Source organism: Puma concolor, chromosome D4, assembly GCF_028749965.1.
Source record: "Puma concolor isolate L17-30 chromosome D4, mPumCon1.1.hap2, whole genome shotgun sequence".
In the NCBI taxonomy this organism is placed as follows: domain Eukaryota; kingdom Metazoa; phylum Chordata; class Mammalia; order Carnivora; family Felidae; genus Puma; species Puma concolor.
Genome location: NC_141679.1, coordinates 70,812,261 through 70,830,095, shown reverse-complemented (window position 1 = coordinate 70,830,095; position 17,835 = coordinate 70,812,261). Strand labels below are relative to the sequence as shown.

At 50.9% G+C, this 17,835-nt stretch overlaps 1 protein-coding gene across 13 annotated transcripts in view; it reads left to right on the top strand.

The window, feature by feature from the left end:
- The first annotated feature begins 534 nt into the window (after positions 1-534).
- Positions 535-17,835, top strand: part of EPB41L4B (erythrocyte membrane protein band 4.1 like 4B) — a 131,919-nt gene continuing 114,618 nt past the window's right edge. For 6 of the 13 annotated variants that reach the window (XM_086683659.1, XM_086683664.1, XM_086683661.1 and 3 more), the window contains exon 1: positions 536-1,433. In XM_086683659.1, coding sequence (XP_086539785.1) covers positions 1,128-1,433 — 306 coding nt within the window. In that variant the 5' untranslated portion in view covers positions 536-1,127. Of the gene's footprint in view, positions 1,434-17,835 lie in introns of all 13 variants that reach the window. The other 7 variants (XM_086683658.1, XM_086683656.1, XM_086683655.1 and 4 more) reach the window with 3 other exon arrangements.

Genomic DNA, 17,835 nt, shown 5'->3' with positions numbered 1-17,835 from the left:
ATACTGCACACAAGCTTCTTGAGGAAAGGTGTTTTTTCTGAGGCATAGGTTGGAAAAGTACGCTTCCTCCTTGTCCGGCCTCAATTTCCTTACTTGGATCGAGTCCATTGGACTGGAATGGCTATAAGGGCCCTTCCAGCTCTGAGATTTTAAACGGACAGAACTTAACTTACTAGGGACATTGTAGATCATCTAGTGCTCCCCTCTCCTTTTCCAGAAGGGGCAACTGAGGGCCCACTAGGGCCTTCACTGAACGCTATTGTCTTTGTCTCTCTCTCTCTCTCTCTCTCTCTCTCTCTCTGTCTTTCTCTGGCCTCCAGAACAAGGCTCCTGTAGGGCATGAAGCCCCGTTTTCCTTGCTAGGCTGGGGGAGACTCTGGCGGCTCCAGGGCTCCGGGCTCGGGACGCCGGAAACACGTGTGTGCTCACCTACGTGTACACACGTGAGCACACCTACAGCAGCAGGGGGCGCTCGGGCCGGCAGGGGGCAGCACAGCCCCGGTTTGCAATTACCCGGCGCAGCCCCGAGGGAGGAGGGCGTGCTGCAGTCCCGGCGGCGGTGGCGGCGGCTGGAGGTGCAACCTCCCAGGTGGGAGGCGGGGGCTGCGGGCGCAGGAAAAGGCGCCTCGGGAGCCGGCGCTCGGCGGGGCCTCCTCGGGCCCCGGGCGCGGCGCGGCGAGTGGGAGCGAGCGCGCCGGGAGCACGCAGGCGCCCTGCTCGGCTGGCCCTCGGCCGGCGCGCGGCGCGGGAGCAGCCCGCAGCCCGCGCCCCGCGCCCCCCGCAGCTCCCGGGCCGCCCGCGGCCGGCCGTCGGGAGCGGCCCCTCAGCGGCAAGCTCGGGCCGCCGGCCCGGGAGAGCGCGCGGCGGCAGCGGCGGCGGGACGGCCCCAGGGCCGCCCCGAGCGCGCCCTCCCGCCCGCGGCCACTCGCGGCCGGCGCTGGCCGGGCCGGCGCGCCCCGCAGGCAGCCGGAGCGCGGCCTCGGCCTCGGCGGGAGCGAGCCCCGGGCTGCAGGCGTTGGGAGGCGGCGCGGGCGGCCGCGGGCACTGACGGCGTCGCGGGGCGCTCCCGGGCGGCGGCGCAGCAGCGGCGGCGCAGGGGGCGGAGGCAGGGGGCGCCCCCAGCCAGGATGCTGCGGTTCCTGCGCCGGACCTTTGGCCGCCGCTCCATGCAGCGCTACGCGCGGGGCGCGGCGGGGCGCGGGGCCGCCGGGCTGGGGGACGAGCGCGACGGGGGACCCCGGGGGGGCCCGGCCGCCGCCGCCGCTTCCTCGACGCTGCCCGCGGCTCCGGGGGGCAGCGTGTTCCCGGCCGGCGGCGGGCCCCTGCTCACCGGCGGTGCGGCGGTGCACATCTCCGCCGCCGGCGCTGCCAAGGCCACCCTGTACTGCCGTGTCTTCCTGCTCGACGGGACTGAAGTGAGCGTGGACCTGCCGGTGAGTGACGGGGCCGACCCGGGGTACTGACACCCCTTGGGGCAGCTCCCCTCCCCCGCTGCTCCCCTCTGGGAGATCCAAGGATCCCTTCCCCCTTCTCCTGCGATCACTTCCTACCCCTGCTTCCCTCTCGGGCCACCCCGTCCCGGTCTCTTCTGGAACCCCATCCATGGCTTGTGCCCCCTCGTTGGGACACTGCGCTGCTGGATTGCGCCGTCTCCGGTTCCCACCTAGTCCTTTGGGCCTCACTCCCTCCCCAGCTCACCCAGTCCCCTCTTCCCGAGTCCCCGCCCCCTGGCGCGGGTGACCGGCGTTCCCCTTCCGCCCCCTGGGTTCCAGCGGGGGCCTTCTTGGTGCTGGGTTATTGCTTAGAAAAATCTCAAAGCAATGCGGGGCTGCCTCGAGGTGGCCTGCTTGCCCCCACAAAGTCGCCATCAGGCCTTGTGGAGACGGCAGGAAGGAGAAGCCTCGTCCCCAGCTGCCCAGCAGGTGCCCCAAGTTTGGGAGGCAGTGTAGGGACCATTTCTCTCCCTTTCTCGATGCCGCCCCCGCCCCATCGCAAAGAGTCCCTACAGCCCTTAGTGTCGCGGGGGGGGGGGGGGGGAGGCAGGCAGGTGGGCGACTTGGGAGCTAACTCTAAAATCGACTCTCTTGGACCTGGCCAACTTTGCACCTGCAGAGCCCTTTGCTGGGGCTCCGGGAGTTGGCCTTGGGGCCCCCACGGGGCCTGGCGCGCCGGACTTTGCGCCCCGGGCAACGTGCGTGGGGCGGCCAAGGCACCCCCGGGCGGCGGCGCCGGGTCCCGGGCCACCCGCCCACAGGTGGTTGCACCCCGCCCCCCTGCAGCAGATAGCTAGGTTGGCGCTGCTGTCCCCGCCAGGGCGTCCGGCTTTCTAGCCCGAAGGGGCCAGATGTGATCAAATCAAATCCGCACATTAATGGGGCGCCTACTGGGCACCTGGCGCTGCGGCAGACGGTGCCTTTGGGAATCTTTGGGTGTGACTGAGGACACAGCGCTGATTGAGCTTTTAGGTGAATGTTACAGGTTATTCCGAGGGTTTCATGCGGAAAAAATAACATACCCAGACTTGCAAAGGAAACACTTAGGCCTTACCTGGTGGGGGAAATTCTTTAGATTTCGGGAGAGAACTAGGGACCTGTAAGGGTTTTAGATGGGAAAATCAGAACCTGCTTGGCCTTGGAGTTTAATGCTGCCTTAGGTTTAATTTTGAGACGGTTTCAATTTATGGCAATTTTATTTTTGTGGTTCCTAGTGCTCTCCATAGAATATCATTTTGTTATGATAATACCCTTTTGGGGCCTTTTTATTCATGGAAAAGGAGCCAGCGTTCCTGTGCTCAGAGCTGTTGTCTTTAAAATAGCATGAAAATGTTACTCCTCCCCAGGATTGAGGCTTTCCAGCTTGTATTGAGCTGGGAGAGGAGGCCTGAAGAGCTTGGAGGAGTGGAGAGGTGGGCAGCTTCTGTGTGGAGAGGATGTGGCGTATTTTGCATCTCGGATCAGGGAGAGGAAAGCTCTCCATGGGAACTTTGACCGTGCTCCATGAGGATTTTCTTGTCGGTTCCCCAGGGATGGTTCATTTTATAAAATGTATTGCTTCTGTCAGGTTTGTGCGACAGGCGTTAAGTGGTGTTTCTCAGATGAAAAATGCAAACTGAGTCAGGTGCATGTGTGGTGGATAGACCCAGACAGGTACACCAATGATCTGGTTGGGATTGGACCAGCAAGCCCAGCTCCGCGTGGGGGAGGGGGATGCTTACATTGAAAGGTTTCTCCACTTTACAAAAGGTTGCTGGACGAAAGATTTTCCCAGGTTTTCTTATGATGGCGGATTTCTCCATGCTTTAGGATGTGATGTCCTGAACCCGAAATTTTATTTATATGGACACACCCCATCCAAAGACAAAATGCGGGCTTTTGTCATGTGAGCCCTCCCGGAGGAATGATGAAGAAAAATTACCAGTGAGCACGGCTCATCGATTTAAAGATTTATTAGATATCAGAACTGCATCACACAGTCTCCTGTGCTCGTCTTCTCAGATCAGAGTGTGAGTTCCTGTAATTAATTCTCTGAGTACGAGGTTAGCACCCGGTGGCCAGAACCCAGTGAGTTTGTAGATGAATTTGTAGCACGCATGCTCCTTCCTAAGACCCATTTCACTGGGCTCACTTTTTATGCTATCCTGTTTGGCATTTAGCCCTGCTTATCATTATTTTCCTCTTCTGCTTTCCTGGATTTTTACCGCTTCCTGGGCTCTGGTGTTGCATTGCTGCCTGTCACACAGATAGGATTTACCTTTGGCCGCCATACCCCTAAGCTGGATTTTCTGTCTCCTGTCACTTCCCCAGGCACTCAGTGCGCTTGCCGGGCTAACTATGGCCCTTTGTAATTAAAACCCTCTGGTGGTGTTAGCTTCAAGAATTCCTTTGCTCAGCATACTAACAGTGGTTATGTGTTGTCATAGCCATTTTATTGGCCCTAATCTGGACACTTTAGGTTCTGAAATTGACTTGAACACAACAGCACTTTCAGTGTGACCATGCCAGGGCACCTTTTCTTGAGCATGTTCAGTGTGCCAAGCATTGTGCTGTGGACACAGGTGAAGGAGAGGTGGCCTGGAGGCTCTTGGGAAACACAGGTAAAAACATGCCTTTTTATTCTAAGTGATACTAAATGATGTGACAGGCTCACCCTGACAGCGTCCTGGGGGATGGGCAGGTTAAGAGGGCTTCCTGGAGATTTTGACTCTTGGGGTCATAGGATCTCAAATCCAGTGTCCCCTGTGCATTTTTTAGAATACCTATTGTGTCAGGTCTACTCTTTGGCTAACTCGTGGCCAGTGGTTATATTTAGTAAAGGAAGAAGCAACTGTAATTGTCTTCAGCCATCCTCAGACGGGGTCTGTAGTCTCCTTGTCCTGTGGTAGGCTGCATCCCCTAGCATGCCGGCCCGTTTTTAACCTTTGCTGTGGTTTCTCAGTCTTTGGTAAAATGTGAACAAAAGGATCTTAAAAAAAAAAAAAAAAAATCCATCTGTAACTTGCTGGGACGCCTGGGTGGCTCAGTCGGTTAAAGCCTTTGACTCTTGATCTCAGCTCAGGTCACAATCTCAACAGTTTGTGAGATCAAGCCCCACATCGGGCTCCTGCACAGAGCCTGCTTGGGATTCTCTCTCTCTCTCTCTCTCTCTCTCTCTCTGTCCCTTCTTTTCCCATGCTTGTGCTTACTCTTTCTCTCAAAATAAATAAATAAACTTAAAATAAAATGGGCTTGACAAACCCAGCTTCCAGGGGAGTCCCTGGCTCACCCTCAAGCCAGAGTGGTGCCATGAGCCACCCCTCTTCAGAAAACCTGTCCTTGGAAGGTGCTGCCTCCCTCTCCTTAGACCAGCCCTGCCCTGCCCAGCCCTCAGGTGTGGTCTGGTCCGAGCAGGGCAGGACTCCCTCAGTCCTACCCTAGACACTTGCCTTCTATTAATGCAGCCGAAGATCCCATTAGTGTGCTTGGCAGCGGCACCCGCTGTTGACTCATATTAGCTCTCTGTTGACTAAATCCCTGGCATCGCTTTTGCTCGTGAGGCTGTTGCTCAGCCCCGTCTCCCCCTCCCCTGCGTGCACAGTCTCCCGGCAGCTCTGTGTGGAAAGCTGTCAGGAGGTGTGTGTGACTGACTGGTTAGCGCTCCCGCCATGCCTCGGAGGGCACGGCTTCTTGGCCAGTGGTGGTGCCATTGGCACGTTTGCTTTCACCGAATCTGGGACTCAGCGTTGGCTCATTGTGGTTCAGTGCTAGTGGGGAGAACTTCAGACTTGGAAGATCCGTGCTGGAGCCTTTCAGGCTGGCTGTGTAGCCCTGGGCAGCTCGAATTCTGGGAGCATCGACTTCTTGGTCTTTCAAATGGGGACGTTGGGAGCATAACGCCACAAGGATGATATAAAGGCTTCAGTACACAGCAGGGTACTGAAGGGTTGCTCAGAGGTTGTAATCTTACACACTTCTCATACCGCCTCTTTGACCTGTGGAACCAGTTGGGAAGCAGGTCTAGTAACAGATGCTAAAAACAAACCAAAAAGAGCTGTGGTAGGAAGCCTAAACATCTTTTTTTTTTTTTTTTTTTTTTAATGTTTATTTTTGAGCGAGAGAGAGAGGTGAGAGAAGACAGAGAATCCCAAGCAGGCTCTATGCTGTCAACGTGGGAGCCTGATGTGGGGCTTGATGTGATGAACTGTCAGATTGTGACATGAGCTGAAACCAAGAGTCGGACACTTAACCCACTGAGCCACGCAGGCGCCCCTAAACATCTTTTTTACTGGAAATCAGAAGTTATATGTAGTATGAGAGATGCTTTTTGAAACTTTCAGTTTTAATTTTTTTAAAATTTTTTTTTTAACGTTTTATTTATTTTTGAGACAGAGACAGAGCATGAACGGGGGAGGGGCAGAGAGAGAGGGAGACACAGAATCGGAAGCAGGCTCCAGGCTCCGAGCCATCAGCCCGAGCCCAAAGCGGGGCTCGAACTCACGGACCGCGAGATCGTGACCCGAGCCGAAGTCGGACGCTCAACCGACTGAGCCACCCAGGCGCCCCTCAGTTTTTATTTTTTAATTTTTTAAAAATGTTTATTTTTGAGAGAGAGAGGGAGAGAGAACGTGAGCAGGGGAGGGGCCGAGAGAGAGAGGAAACGGAGGATCAGAAGTGGGCTCTGTGCTGACATCAGAGAGTCTGATACGGAGCTCAGACTCACAACCTATGAGCTCATGACCTGAACTGAAGTTGGACGCTTAAGCCACTGAGCCACCCAGGCACCCCTGAAAGTTTCACTTTAGCTGAGAAGAGAATGCCTCTCCTGACACCCAATTGCAAGTTCTTAGAATTCTGGAAGTGGAATCTCTGATCCAGCTGAATGTATGTGATGGAACACAAAGAGCATATACCTTATTTTGGAGTTGAAAGGAACCCTAGACAGCACATATTCCGCCCTTTGTGTATATGGGAAACTGAGGCCTGTGGATAGAGTGACTTCCCGTTAGTCATTCAGGAAAGAGTGAGTTTGAGGTGAGTGTAGGATCAGTGGTAAGAAGGAAGACTGACCCCTAGTCCTGACACAGGACCACGGAGGGGGGATGAGATATGTTTCTGGCAGTTGGAAGTAGGACATATTTTCCTGAACAATGAGAAACTCCAGCAAAATGGTTCTCTGACTTCTGTGTACTCCAGAGTGCATCTGAGACTTTCTTTTCCTTCAGTTAATATCCCAGGGTCCACCCCCAGACTTTTTTTTTTTTTTATGTTTATTTTGTTTTTGAGAGCGAGAGCTTGCTGCGTGCACAGTGAGGGGCGGGAGTGGTGCAGAGAGCGAGGGAGACACAATTCCAAGCAGGTTCTGTGCTCCAACTCACGAACCATGAGATCGTGACCTGAGCCAAAGTCAAGAGTTGGATGCTTCACCGACTGAGCCGCCCAGGTGCCCCCAAGCCCAGAATTTTGGATTGAGAGGTTCAGGAAATTGGACTTCTAACAAGTACCCTGGGTGATTCTGATGAACGTGGTCCCTTTGTATCCTTTGAAAAACTCTGGGTGTAGGACTGAGAGCTGAGGGTGGCCACGCTGTGCATTAAAAACTGCTGTAGGCAGGGAGAGGGCAATGACCATCTCTGAGCTGGGGGTTGACAGTATCGCTCCTGAGCTTTAGGGAGCCCACTCTTGACACACGGAGTGGAGGCTGGGGCAGGTGAGGGGTGACGAGGGCCTGGCCTAGAGAAGTGGGCAGAGTGCCACAGCTGTTGGCCGGGGGAGTCCGTTGAGGGTGTGGGGATGGGGAGGCGGAGGCCTAGCGGGGTCTAGCTTGGAGGCAGGGAGGTCTTCACCTCAGTTGTGGGAAGAAATGGGGGAGGCCATATGGGATACCCCAAGAGATAGGGGCAGGCAGCTCCTCATTTCCACCCTCTCTTGAGGTTCTGGCTTCCCTGGACACCTTGCCTCATCCTGGGCCTCTGAGGGGCCTGCCTTTTCCTGCCCTGGAGGGAAAGTATTGGCTCAGGGTGGTCTTTCAGTGCTGACTGCACCTCCACCCCATCCCAGCCCGGGATTGAGACCATGAGGAACCTTGGACCCCTACCTGGGTCATGTATTTGTGTATTTTTAAAAATACCTTTGTTTTGGGGTGCCTGGGTGGCTCAGTCGGTTAAGCAGCCGACTTCGGCTCAGGTCACGATCTCGCAGTCCGTGAGTTCTAGCCCCGCGTCGGGCTCTGTGCTGACAGCTCAGAGCCTGGATCCTGCTTCAGATTCTGTCTCCCTTTCTCTGACCCTCCCCTGTTCATGCTGTGTCTCTCCCTGTCTCAAAAATAAATAAACGTTAAAAAAATTAAAAAAAAATAAAATAAAAATCCCTTTCTTTTAAAGGAGGGATAGTTGGTGGCGGCGGTGGGGGGGGCGGGGCTGGTGCAGGGAGGAAGAGAGGTGAATGGTAAACATCCTTTCCTTCCCAAATGGGATACAGGCATGACCTCTATCAAACTGTGGTTTCGCACTTGCTGGATCGTCAGTGTTAATTGGGGGAAGGAGGTGTCTGTTAGCCTTTCCCATGCCAGTAACATGACCCTACACTGGTCCAGGACCGAACAAATATTAACTTGCTAAGCACTTTCACGTGCATAATCTCATTGAATTCCATCCCTAGTGCACTGCTGTGGATGAAGGCACAGGTCTGTTTAATTTTGAAATAGCAAAAGGTCAGTGTATGTGTGGGGGGGTACTTTCCCTTAAATTTTTGCATAGGGACTTAGGAAAAAAAGCCACTCAGTAACCACAGAAATCCTCCACCCACAATTTGTCCTCAAAACACATGTTCATCCTTCTCTACTGCCTGAGTCCCTGTGCCCAGCCTTCTCCGCTCTGCCTGGAGGTTTCCCTCTGCAGGAACCTGGGCCTGTGGGCACTCCGGTTTCCTCCTCTGGCCCATGGCAACTGCCTGTGGGCAGGGTCAGCTGCCGATTCATCTTGCTGGGTTTTTTTTTTCAGGTGGGTGTGTGCCTTTGTCCCCCACTTTCATTTCACATCAGAACATGCTTAAAGCAGAAAGATTAGAAAATGTAGAGAAGCCAGTGAAGTGAAAACATCTAAAATTTCATCAGAGATAACCACGGTTGAAATTGGGGTGTATGGGGTGCCTGGGTGGCTCAGTTGGTTAAGCATCCGAATCTTGATTTCGGCTCAGGTCATGATCCCAGCTGGGGTGGTGGAATCGAGCCCCATATCTGGTTCTGTGCTAAGTACAGAGACTGCTTGGGATCCTCTGTCTCCCCCTGCCCCTCTCTCCAGCTTGTGCATACGCTCTCTCTAAAAAAAAAAAAAAAAAAAAAAAAAATTGTGGTGTGTATTCATCTGTAGTTTTTTCTTTTTGTATTTAGATATAAAGATGTACTCAAAATGATAAACATGTATGGGTTGATGAATGTCTCTCCATCCCTTCAGCATAGTTGAATAGGGATCACAGACCCTGAGTTTGTGTCTCTTTGGGGTGGAGGCCCTCACCCCCCCCCCCCCCCCCCCCGCCTTGCATTCCCTGGGATCTGAGTGAAAGTGGGAGCCTCCATCACTGCTCCTGCCTGAGTGAGAAGCTAGTTCCCCATCCTCGGAGCCTCTCCTCACCATCATCTCTGCTTTCTGGAAGGTTAAAGGGCCTGCTGATGTGGCCATAGAATTCTGTCGAGCCTGAGGGCTTGGGTTCTGAACACCTGCTTTGGGGTAATCACGGTTCTCTCCCCTGCCAGGGCTGTGCATGCTCTGCTACCAGCCAGAGCCGGTCTGGCAGAGATGGGTGGGAGCCTTGCAGCATCCCAGATGCGCCCTCTCTGCCCCCCCAGGGCCCCTTCTGCAGCCTCTTTGGCTTCTCTCTAGACCTGGATTTATCTCACTAGTCCCACTTGATTTGAATGTCTTGTTTATTTTTAATTTTTTCCAAAACATGTTTTTGTTTACCTGTAGTGTATTTTCTTTAGTCAGCAAGGACTTACTGAGCACTTACAGTGCATTAAGCATTGGGGAGGGATCCAGGAGGGATGAGGTAGTTCGAATCTCGAAGGGGAAACAGTGTCAGCGCAGGGGTGAGCAGCTGAACTGTGGGGTGGAGTTGGAGATGGTTTGACGCCCAAAGTGGCATCACGTTGTCCCAAATGATGCACAGGAATTCAGCTGTAGATTTGGTCAGAAGGTGTCGGGGCAGAGGACCCAGCAGGTGCAAATTGCATGGAGGTTGGGAGCCAGAAAACCCCATTTCCTGGGCTCTGCACTCAAGTAGGAGAGGATTATGAGCTCTGGCTGTGTTCCTGAATCTTCAGAGAACAAGTGAGGAACCTTTAAAGTGCAGATGTGTATCTTGAGCTAATAAGAGCTGAGGCTTAACTGAGCATTTTCTGTATGCCTGGTGCTGTGCTAAGTGCGTAAGGGATTGGCTTGTTGAATTTTTGTAAAAACTTTGATGGTGTTATTGCTGTTATCCCTGATGTGTAGAGGGGAGAAATCGGGGCTCGGAAGACAGGTTAAAAAACTTGCCCATGTCACGTAGCTAGTAAAGGTAGACTCCAGCTTTAAGCTCAGACTGTCTGGCTATAGGACACTTGTGGTCTGGAATGGCCCTCTCACAGCAGGACCGGGCATTGGTGGGGTGGATGGTGGGTGGATTCTGAGCCTGTCCCAGGGGTCCTGAGGTGGATGGGGACCTCTGAGCCTCAGAAGGGTGTCCTTTCTTTGCAGGCCAGTTGGGATTTCCAGAGATCAGATTTATATCTTTAGTCATACTCATCGAACACAATTTCACTCAGAGTGCATTCTGGTTTGATGGCCATAAGTTTTCAACACTGAGGTCAGAAGTAGGCTTACATTATTAAGAAGTGCTTAATCGAACAACATTAAACTTAGCACACAGAACAGCATTTTGCATTTTCCCATTCCCAGCCTGCTGCATAGCAACTGCTTCCCTTCAGTCTTTGAGCTTTCCTATACATGTGCATAAACATGGTATCAGTTTTATTTTCTCCCATCCAAGCCTTCCTGACGAACCCCTCACTAATTGGGTGCCCTCTTTTGTGATTACTCGAGATTAAATATGCCCCTCAATCTCTGTATGTGTGTGTGTGCATGTGCGTGACGTGAGTAACACCTGTCTCTACCTGTCTTGGGACTGGCGGCTGATAGGCAGAGCACCTGGTATCTTCTCTGTTAGGCAACCCTGCCCCCTAGGCTTGCAGAATCGGTGTCACTTCCCTTAATAGCCACCATGTGGGAAGGTATCATTATCCCGTTTACACATGATCTCAGGGTGCATGTGGCCTTGGGCCACTCAGGTAATAAGTGTGGTAGAGCCAGAATTGAATCTGGGTTTCCTGACTCCTTTTCCAGTGCTCTTCCCCCAGCCCATCCTGTGCACACTCAACCTCCCTGTTTGAAATGTGTGCTCCTTGGAACTCCTTTTCGATTTGACCCTTCAGAATTTCATGCCATAACCGCCCCCCTCCCCCGCCCCTCCGCCCCTTGGTCATTCCTGTACTTCTTTGCCTTTCAGCCTCTTTGGCACTTGGGTTCTATCATTCTCAGGCTCTTTTCCCTAAAGTCCTAGCTGGCTGAGTGCCCAGCACTTCCTTGTTGGAGTTCAGAACTAGAAGATGGTATCCCAAGGGTCCTGTGCTACTTCTGGGATCATCCAGAGCTTCCCGGTTTCCCAGCACTGAGCGTGGTCCCAAAAGTAGGATTGTCCATGTGGCCAGCCCAGCTGGGAGGATGTGGACCGCCTGGTTCAGCAGGTGGCTGCGGAGCTGGCATCCCTCGGGCCCCGTCCTGTCTCCCCTATGCCTGTTTCTTTTCTTGTGAATGTTGTCGTCCTTACTGTATCTGACCTCTGTTCGGGCAGGCTGAGGGTCACAATGCTTCTACCTGCTTGCTTGCTAGGCTGCAACCACTTTGAACTATAGATTTGTGTGTGTGTGTGTGTGTGTGTGTGTGTGTGTGTGTGTGTGTGGCAGAATGTAAGTAACCGCTTTTAGATACACAGTTCCGTGGTGTGAAGCACATTCACATTGTTGTGCAACCGTCACCACCATCTGTCTCCGGATTGTTGTCGTCTTTCCAAACTGCAACTCTGTACCCATTAAACAAGAATTCTCCAGGCCCCTCCCCCCAGCCCCTGGCAACCACCCTTCTACTTTCTGTCTCTGTGGATTTGACTACTCCAGATAACTTATGTAAGTGGAATGGTATATTTATCCATTTGTGTCTGACTCCTTTCATGTAGTGATGGCTTTGAGGTCTGTCCATGCAGCACGTGTCAGAATGTTACTCCTTTTTAAGACTGAGTAGTATTCCAGGGCGTGTATAAGCACATTTTGTTTATCCATTCATCCAGGTGATGGAGTTTTGTGCAGGTCCGGGCCTTCCTAACTCCATCCTGCCTGTTCATTAGTGGCTCTGCCATCAGAGACTTGGATGTCCCCAGCCTTCCCCTCGTGGTTTTATTGACTCTTCTGCACAATGCTGGTATCCTCTCTGGTTATCTGATAGTTTCCCCCTTACGTTTTTGTCCGAATTTTTTGGTGTTGTCAGGTCCTCCGTCTTTAAATTTTTTAGTGATGAAAATATAAATACAAAAGAGTGTACATGAGTAGTTTAAAGAAAAATAATACAGTGAACATCCATGTACCCACCACCCCCAGCTTAAAAACAAAGACATCACTAATGCTGTGAAAGCCCCCCCACCTCTTCCCAGCCACACTCCCTGCCCTACTGCTCTCCTGAAATTCGTCTCTCATCCTTTCCTTTTCTATATTCTAGGTTCACTGCATGTGTATGTTTCTCTAAATGATATATTGTTAGTTTTGTATGTCTGTGAACTTTCTATAAATGGATTTTTTCGGTATATTGTGTTCATGAGATTCGTCCATATCGATGAGCTAACTGTAGTTGTTACTGCTTGGTAGTATTCCATTGCACGAATCTACTGAAATTTATCCTTTGCTGGTGGACATTTGGAATGTTTCCAGTTTGGGGCTGTTAGGAAAAAATGCTGCTTTGAACCTCCTGGAATTGGTCTCCTGGTGCATATATGCAAGCAAACGTCTCTCCTGGGCACGCGGTGGCCAAGAGGGCCGTGGGCAGGGCCTTTCAAGATCCTGCAAAATAGTTTTCCCAGAGTCCCAGCCATATGCAAAAGCATCTGTGAATCCACTCTTCCACACTTGGCATCATGCAGCTTTTTTTGTTTTATTTTACCATAACCATATTTCCTCCTGGAATGCTTTGTTCTGTGATTTTTGCCTGGTTTTCAGTTGTCCTATTTTTCTTACTGTGTTCAGGGTTTTCCCAGCTCGTCTTTCTGAGATTGTCTCCCAGGCCCTTTGTTCTTCTCAGGTAACGTCCGTGGAGCAAGCGAGAACACCTGTGTCCGAGTCACCATGCAGGCCTTTCCTCACTACGTGGGGATTCGTGTTTTGACTTCAGTTTCGCTGCGCGTGAACTGAAGTACTTGCTGCTGGTGGCTGTTGGCGAGCAATTGTAGGGTCTAAATGGATTTCACCTCAATTCTGCCTACTTTTTTTTCCCTCAATTTTTATTATTGAAATTTCTAAGCACATTCAAAAGTAGAGAGAACCCCATGTACCCACCACATAATGAACGTAATGAACCCCAAGTACCCATTATCGAGTTTCATCTCCCATGTCTGACCACTCTTGTTCCGTCTGTATCCTCACTGCCGTCCCTTCCTGATTATTTTAAAGCCAATTCCAAACCTGTAATTTCAAAGTTGTATTTCAGTACACATTTCAAAAAACATAAGGGCCGTTTTTATAAATATATCCACTATACTAGTAAAAAAACAAAAAACAAACCCATAACAGTTTTTTGGTATCAGATATTTAGTCAGTGTTCAAATCTTCCTGTTTGGTTGTCAGAAAGGCCCTTTCATTGCATTTGGTTGATATTCTATGTAAAGGTCTTTTTAAAAATTTTTAAAAATATTTTTCCCTAGCTTACTGAGGTATAATTGACAAATAAAAATCATATACATTTGAGGTATGAAGCTTGGTGATTTGATATAGGTATAAATTGAAAAAACAGTTATTGTGCACCAACTAATGAACATACCTATCCACTGCCTCACCAGTTACAGTTTTTGTGTGTATCCTAGTAAATTTCTAAGATCCACTGTCTTTTTTTTTTTCTGAGAGAGAGAGAGAGAGAGAGAGAGAGAGAGGAAGAGAGAGGAAGCATGAGTTGGGGAGGGGCAGAGAGAGTGGGAGAGAGAGAATCCCAAGAAGGTTCCTCACTGTCAATGCAGAGCCCGATGCCGGGCTCGAACCCACAAACTGTGAGATCATGACCAGAGCCAAAATCTGACAGTTAACTGACTGAGCCACCCAGGCACCCCGAGATCCACTGTCTTAGCAAATTTCAGTTTCAACATTTTAATTAACTGTAGTCCCATTGCTGTATATTAGACCCCCAGAACTTGTTCATCTTATAACTGAAAGTTTGTACCCTTTGACCAACATCTCCATTTTCCCCACCCAACAATTTAAAGCACTTAATCTAGAGTTTTCCCCTCCCCCCACCTTTTTTTTTTAACACTAATTTGTTGATTTGTCCTATAATAGTTTCCCACTTTCTGGATTTTATCGATGGCATCCTCAACATTTAGTTACCCTGAGATGCACTTGGTATAGAGAGCTGGCATTGTTTAAAGTGTCTGACTCAGGGCATACAGAGAACAATAAGACAGGTTTTTTGCCCTCAAGAAGGTTGTGTGGAGACAAGTTATTACACCTGGTGTGAAGAGTGCCATAGAGAACTTCAAGCTCAAAGAAAGGTCTAATGGTGGGACTGAGTGGGCAAAATGGGCAGCCAGAGAATTTCAGAGAGAAAGTTGGGCTCTGAAGACAAATGGGAGAACAGCCTTCCTGGTGGCCAGATCAGCATATGCAAAGGCACGGAGGCTTGAAGTACTACATCCAAGATTCCTGCTCCTTGCTCAGGCCCTGCCAGTGCATCCAAGCATCCTCTGTTTTTCACTGGATATTGCTTCTTTGAAAAGGTCCAAAGTTTTTATCTCTGGAGTTTTCAGTAGATTTGATGAAAGAGTGCCTGTCTTTTCTTTTTCTCCTGTGTCTAATTCCTGTTTCTTCATCAGCTCCTTGACTGAAGGTTTTTTTTTTTTTTCAACGTTTATTTATTTATTTGGGACAGAGAGAGACAGAGCATGAACGGGGGAGGGGCAGAGAGAGAGGGAGACACAGAATTGGAAACAGGCTCCAGGCTCTGAGCCATCAGCCCAGAGCCCGACGCGGGGCTCGAACTCACGGACTGCGAGATCGTGACCTGGCTGAAGTCGGACGCTTAACCGACTGCGCCACCCAGGCGCCCCTTGACTGAAGTTTTGAATGCCTCCTTGACCTTGGACTCGTTTTTTCTCTAGTGCACTCCTGTTTGGGTTCCTTTACGTTTTCTGGGAGGCCCCCGGTGAGCCCTTTCCATCTGTCCCGGCTGCAGGTGCCAGCAGACATTTTAGGGAACAGAATCAATGAACTCTTCAGAGGGAAGGGAGATGGGGCAGATGGCAGGGCAGTGGGACCCACTGGGTTGTGCCCCGAAAGGAGCCCTGGGAGATCACATGGTCCAGAGCCTCATTCTGGGATGGCAGGTCTTTCCTCTCTGCCTTGGAACCCTCGCTGCTGCTCACCTGTGGCAAATGAGCAGTAATTAGCGTGTAAGAAGAGCGGTTTCCTGCACACAGCCCTCCTGGCTGCTCCCGATGTCTGTAGTCAGCTGACGGTCAGCAAGCTCTTTGCCTCTCAGACTCCCCTACCTCTCCTGAAAGCCGGCCGTGATTCCCCCCCTGGCCCAGAAGAAGCATTGCCTGCCCTGTCGCCTGGCCTAGAAATGGACACGGGCTTCATCCAGGGAAGACCAGGTAAACTGTAAAAGGCTTATGAAGGTTAGTTATTAACCCGCAGTGCACTCTGACAGCCCGTCACACGGCATCTTGCTTACCGGACTCCTTTTATTGCTCCTGTTTGCCGGGGCCAGAGACTCGAGGTCCGAGCCGTGTACTCGGTCGGTTGCAGCCTGTATCGAGTGGCACGAGTGCTGCATGGATGGCCCTGAGAGTGGCCGGTCGGAGTCCAGGGAGGGGCTCAGACTCACCCGGAACTGGCCCCGGTCCATGCATACGAGCTGGCAGCGGCACAACCCATGGGATTCTCGAGGATGAATGCTGAAACCAGGAGGTCCGTCCGGATGGTGGGATATTTTAATGGGAGAGCGGGGAGTCTAAGGTCGGAAGTATTTATTCAGGATGTGTCAGTATTCTATAGAGGGTTTATTTTGCTTTGAAGTCCAAAAGTATTTAGCTTTGTTCTAAAAGCCATGGTGGATAGTTCCTCTGAGACCCCTGAAGAAAAAAAATGCAAAAATTACGTGCTGTCTTCTGAAAGAAACAGAATCGTGTGTACTTGAATTACTGGAACGTGCCATTCATCTTATTAACTCACTTCGGGGAAGGAGCTCTTCACATAGATGAGTTGTCCAGAGAGCTACAGTTTGTTTCCTGACAAGGCCTGTTTTATTTCAGCTATTTCACTGGTTAACAACAGCTACAAAAAAATAGACCTCATCCGCTACGCTTGAGGCCCGGCGTGGGAACTCTGAAGTGGTTAAAAAGGTGGGGCCTGCTCACAAAGAGCTTAGTTGGGGTCGGGTATGGAATTATTCTTGCATTGCATTGCACATCTCGTGTCCCTCTTAAAAAAGGAGAGCGAATGACTTGAACCTTGCTGTAGTCACCTAGGGTCAGCGCGCGAACAGTCGCGGTTTAAGGACGCCCCGTGGTGTCAGGCTTGTACGTCATCTGGGTCCTGGGGGTCCGCTCGGTACCGTGTTCCAGCCTTCCGCACATCGCTGCTGTTTTTACTCCCTGGCCTCGCCCAGGCACACTCCAGGCTGCTACCTCCAGGGACCCGGTGATCACGATGTTTGAAGACTCCCAAGGTGATTCCATTGTGCAGCCAAGTTTGAGAACCAGCGTTCCACAGCGTCACACCCCTTCCATTTGTGTAGTGTTCTAGGTTTGGATCGAGCTTTCACCTTCCGTGGTGAAATATTTAATCCTCATAGCACCTTTTTGAGAGAGTTCTGGGCATTCCGGTTTTATAGAAAGCTCAGCAGGGAGATTTTTGCCCATCCCACAGCTAGTAGATGTCAGAACCAGACCTAAAATCCTTTCCAGGCTCTCCGTATTCCACACGGGTCTTCCCCAGGGCTCCCATCCTGCGGCGTCTCTGGCAGCCTCCACCTGCAGCCCCCACACTTTCCGTCTCACCTGTGTACTTTTGCTGTGTTCTTCCCCTTCTTACTGGCCGGTTCTTACCTCAGAAGGGTCTAACCATCTTTCAGGGCACATCTCAGATGCTACCACATGCATGAGGCTTGTCCCCAGCACCCATCCTGCTCCTACAGAGCATTTCCTCTTCCTGTCAAGACCCTGTGGGGCACTTCTGCCTTGCATGGGAACCGGTACATTTCCTGTCATAGGAGTTGTCTACGTAGTAATTTGACTAATAGGAAACATTATTGACTTTTTTTTTCTTTTTTGCAAATGATTTTCTTTTGGTAAAACACACATAAAAAATTTATTAGGGGCTTCTGATGGCTCATTTGGTTAAGCATCTGACTTTGGCTCAGGTCATGATCTCATGGCTTGTGGGCTCGAGCCCTGCATCAGGTGAGCCCCCCTTCTTTCTCTTTCTTTCTCTCTGCCCTTCATGGGATTCTCTCTCTCTCTCTCTCTCTGTCTCTGCCTCTCTGTCTCTTAAAAAAAAGTTATCATTAGTGACATTTGGTGCACTCACAGTGCTACATCACCATCATCACTACCTAGCTCCAGACCATTGCCACGATCTCAGAAGGAAACGATATACCCATTAAACAGCCATTCTCCATTCTCCCCTCCTCCCAGCCCCTGGCGACCACGAATCTATTTTCTGTCTCTGTGGATTTGCCAACTGTGGATATTTCGTATAAACAGAATCGTACCAAATTCTGCTTTGTGTCTGGTTTCTTTCACTTAGCATAGTGTTTCCAGAGTATATTGACCATTAACTTTAACGTAAGCACTTTACATGGCTTGACTCATTGACTCCTCACAACCGTATTAGTTAGATATCCTCTGTTAGCATCCTCATGATACATTTGAGGAGATTAAGGCACAGAGAAGTCAAGCAACATACTAGAGCCCACACAGCACATAAGTGCTCTTGGCCTCTTCATTGTCCCACTGGTGTCTGCTCTGACTGCTGTTGACCTTGACCTTTAGAGATTAGAAGTATAAACTTAACATG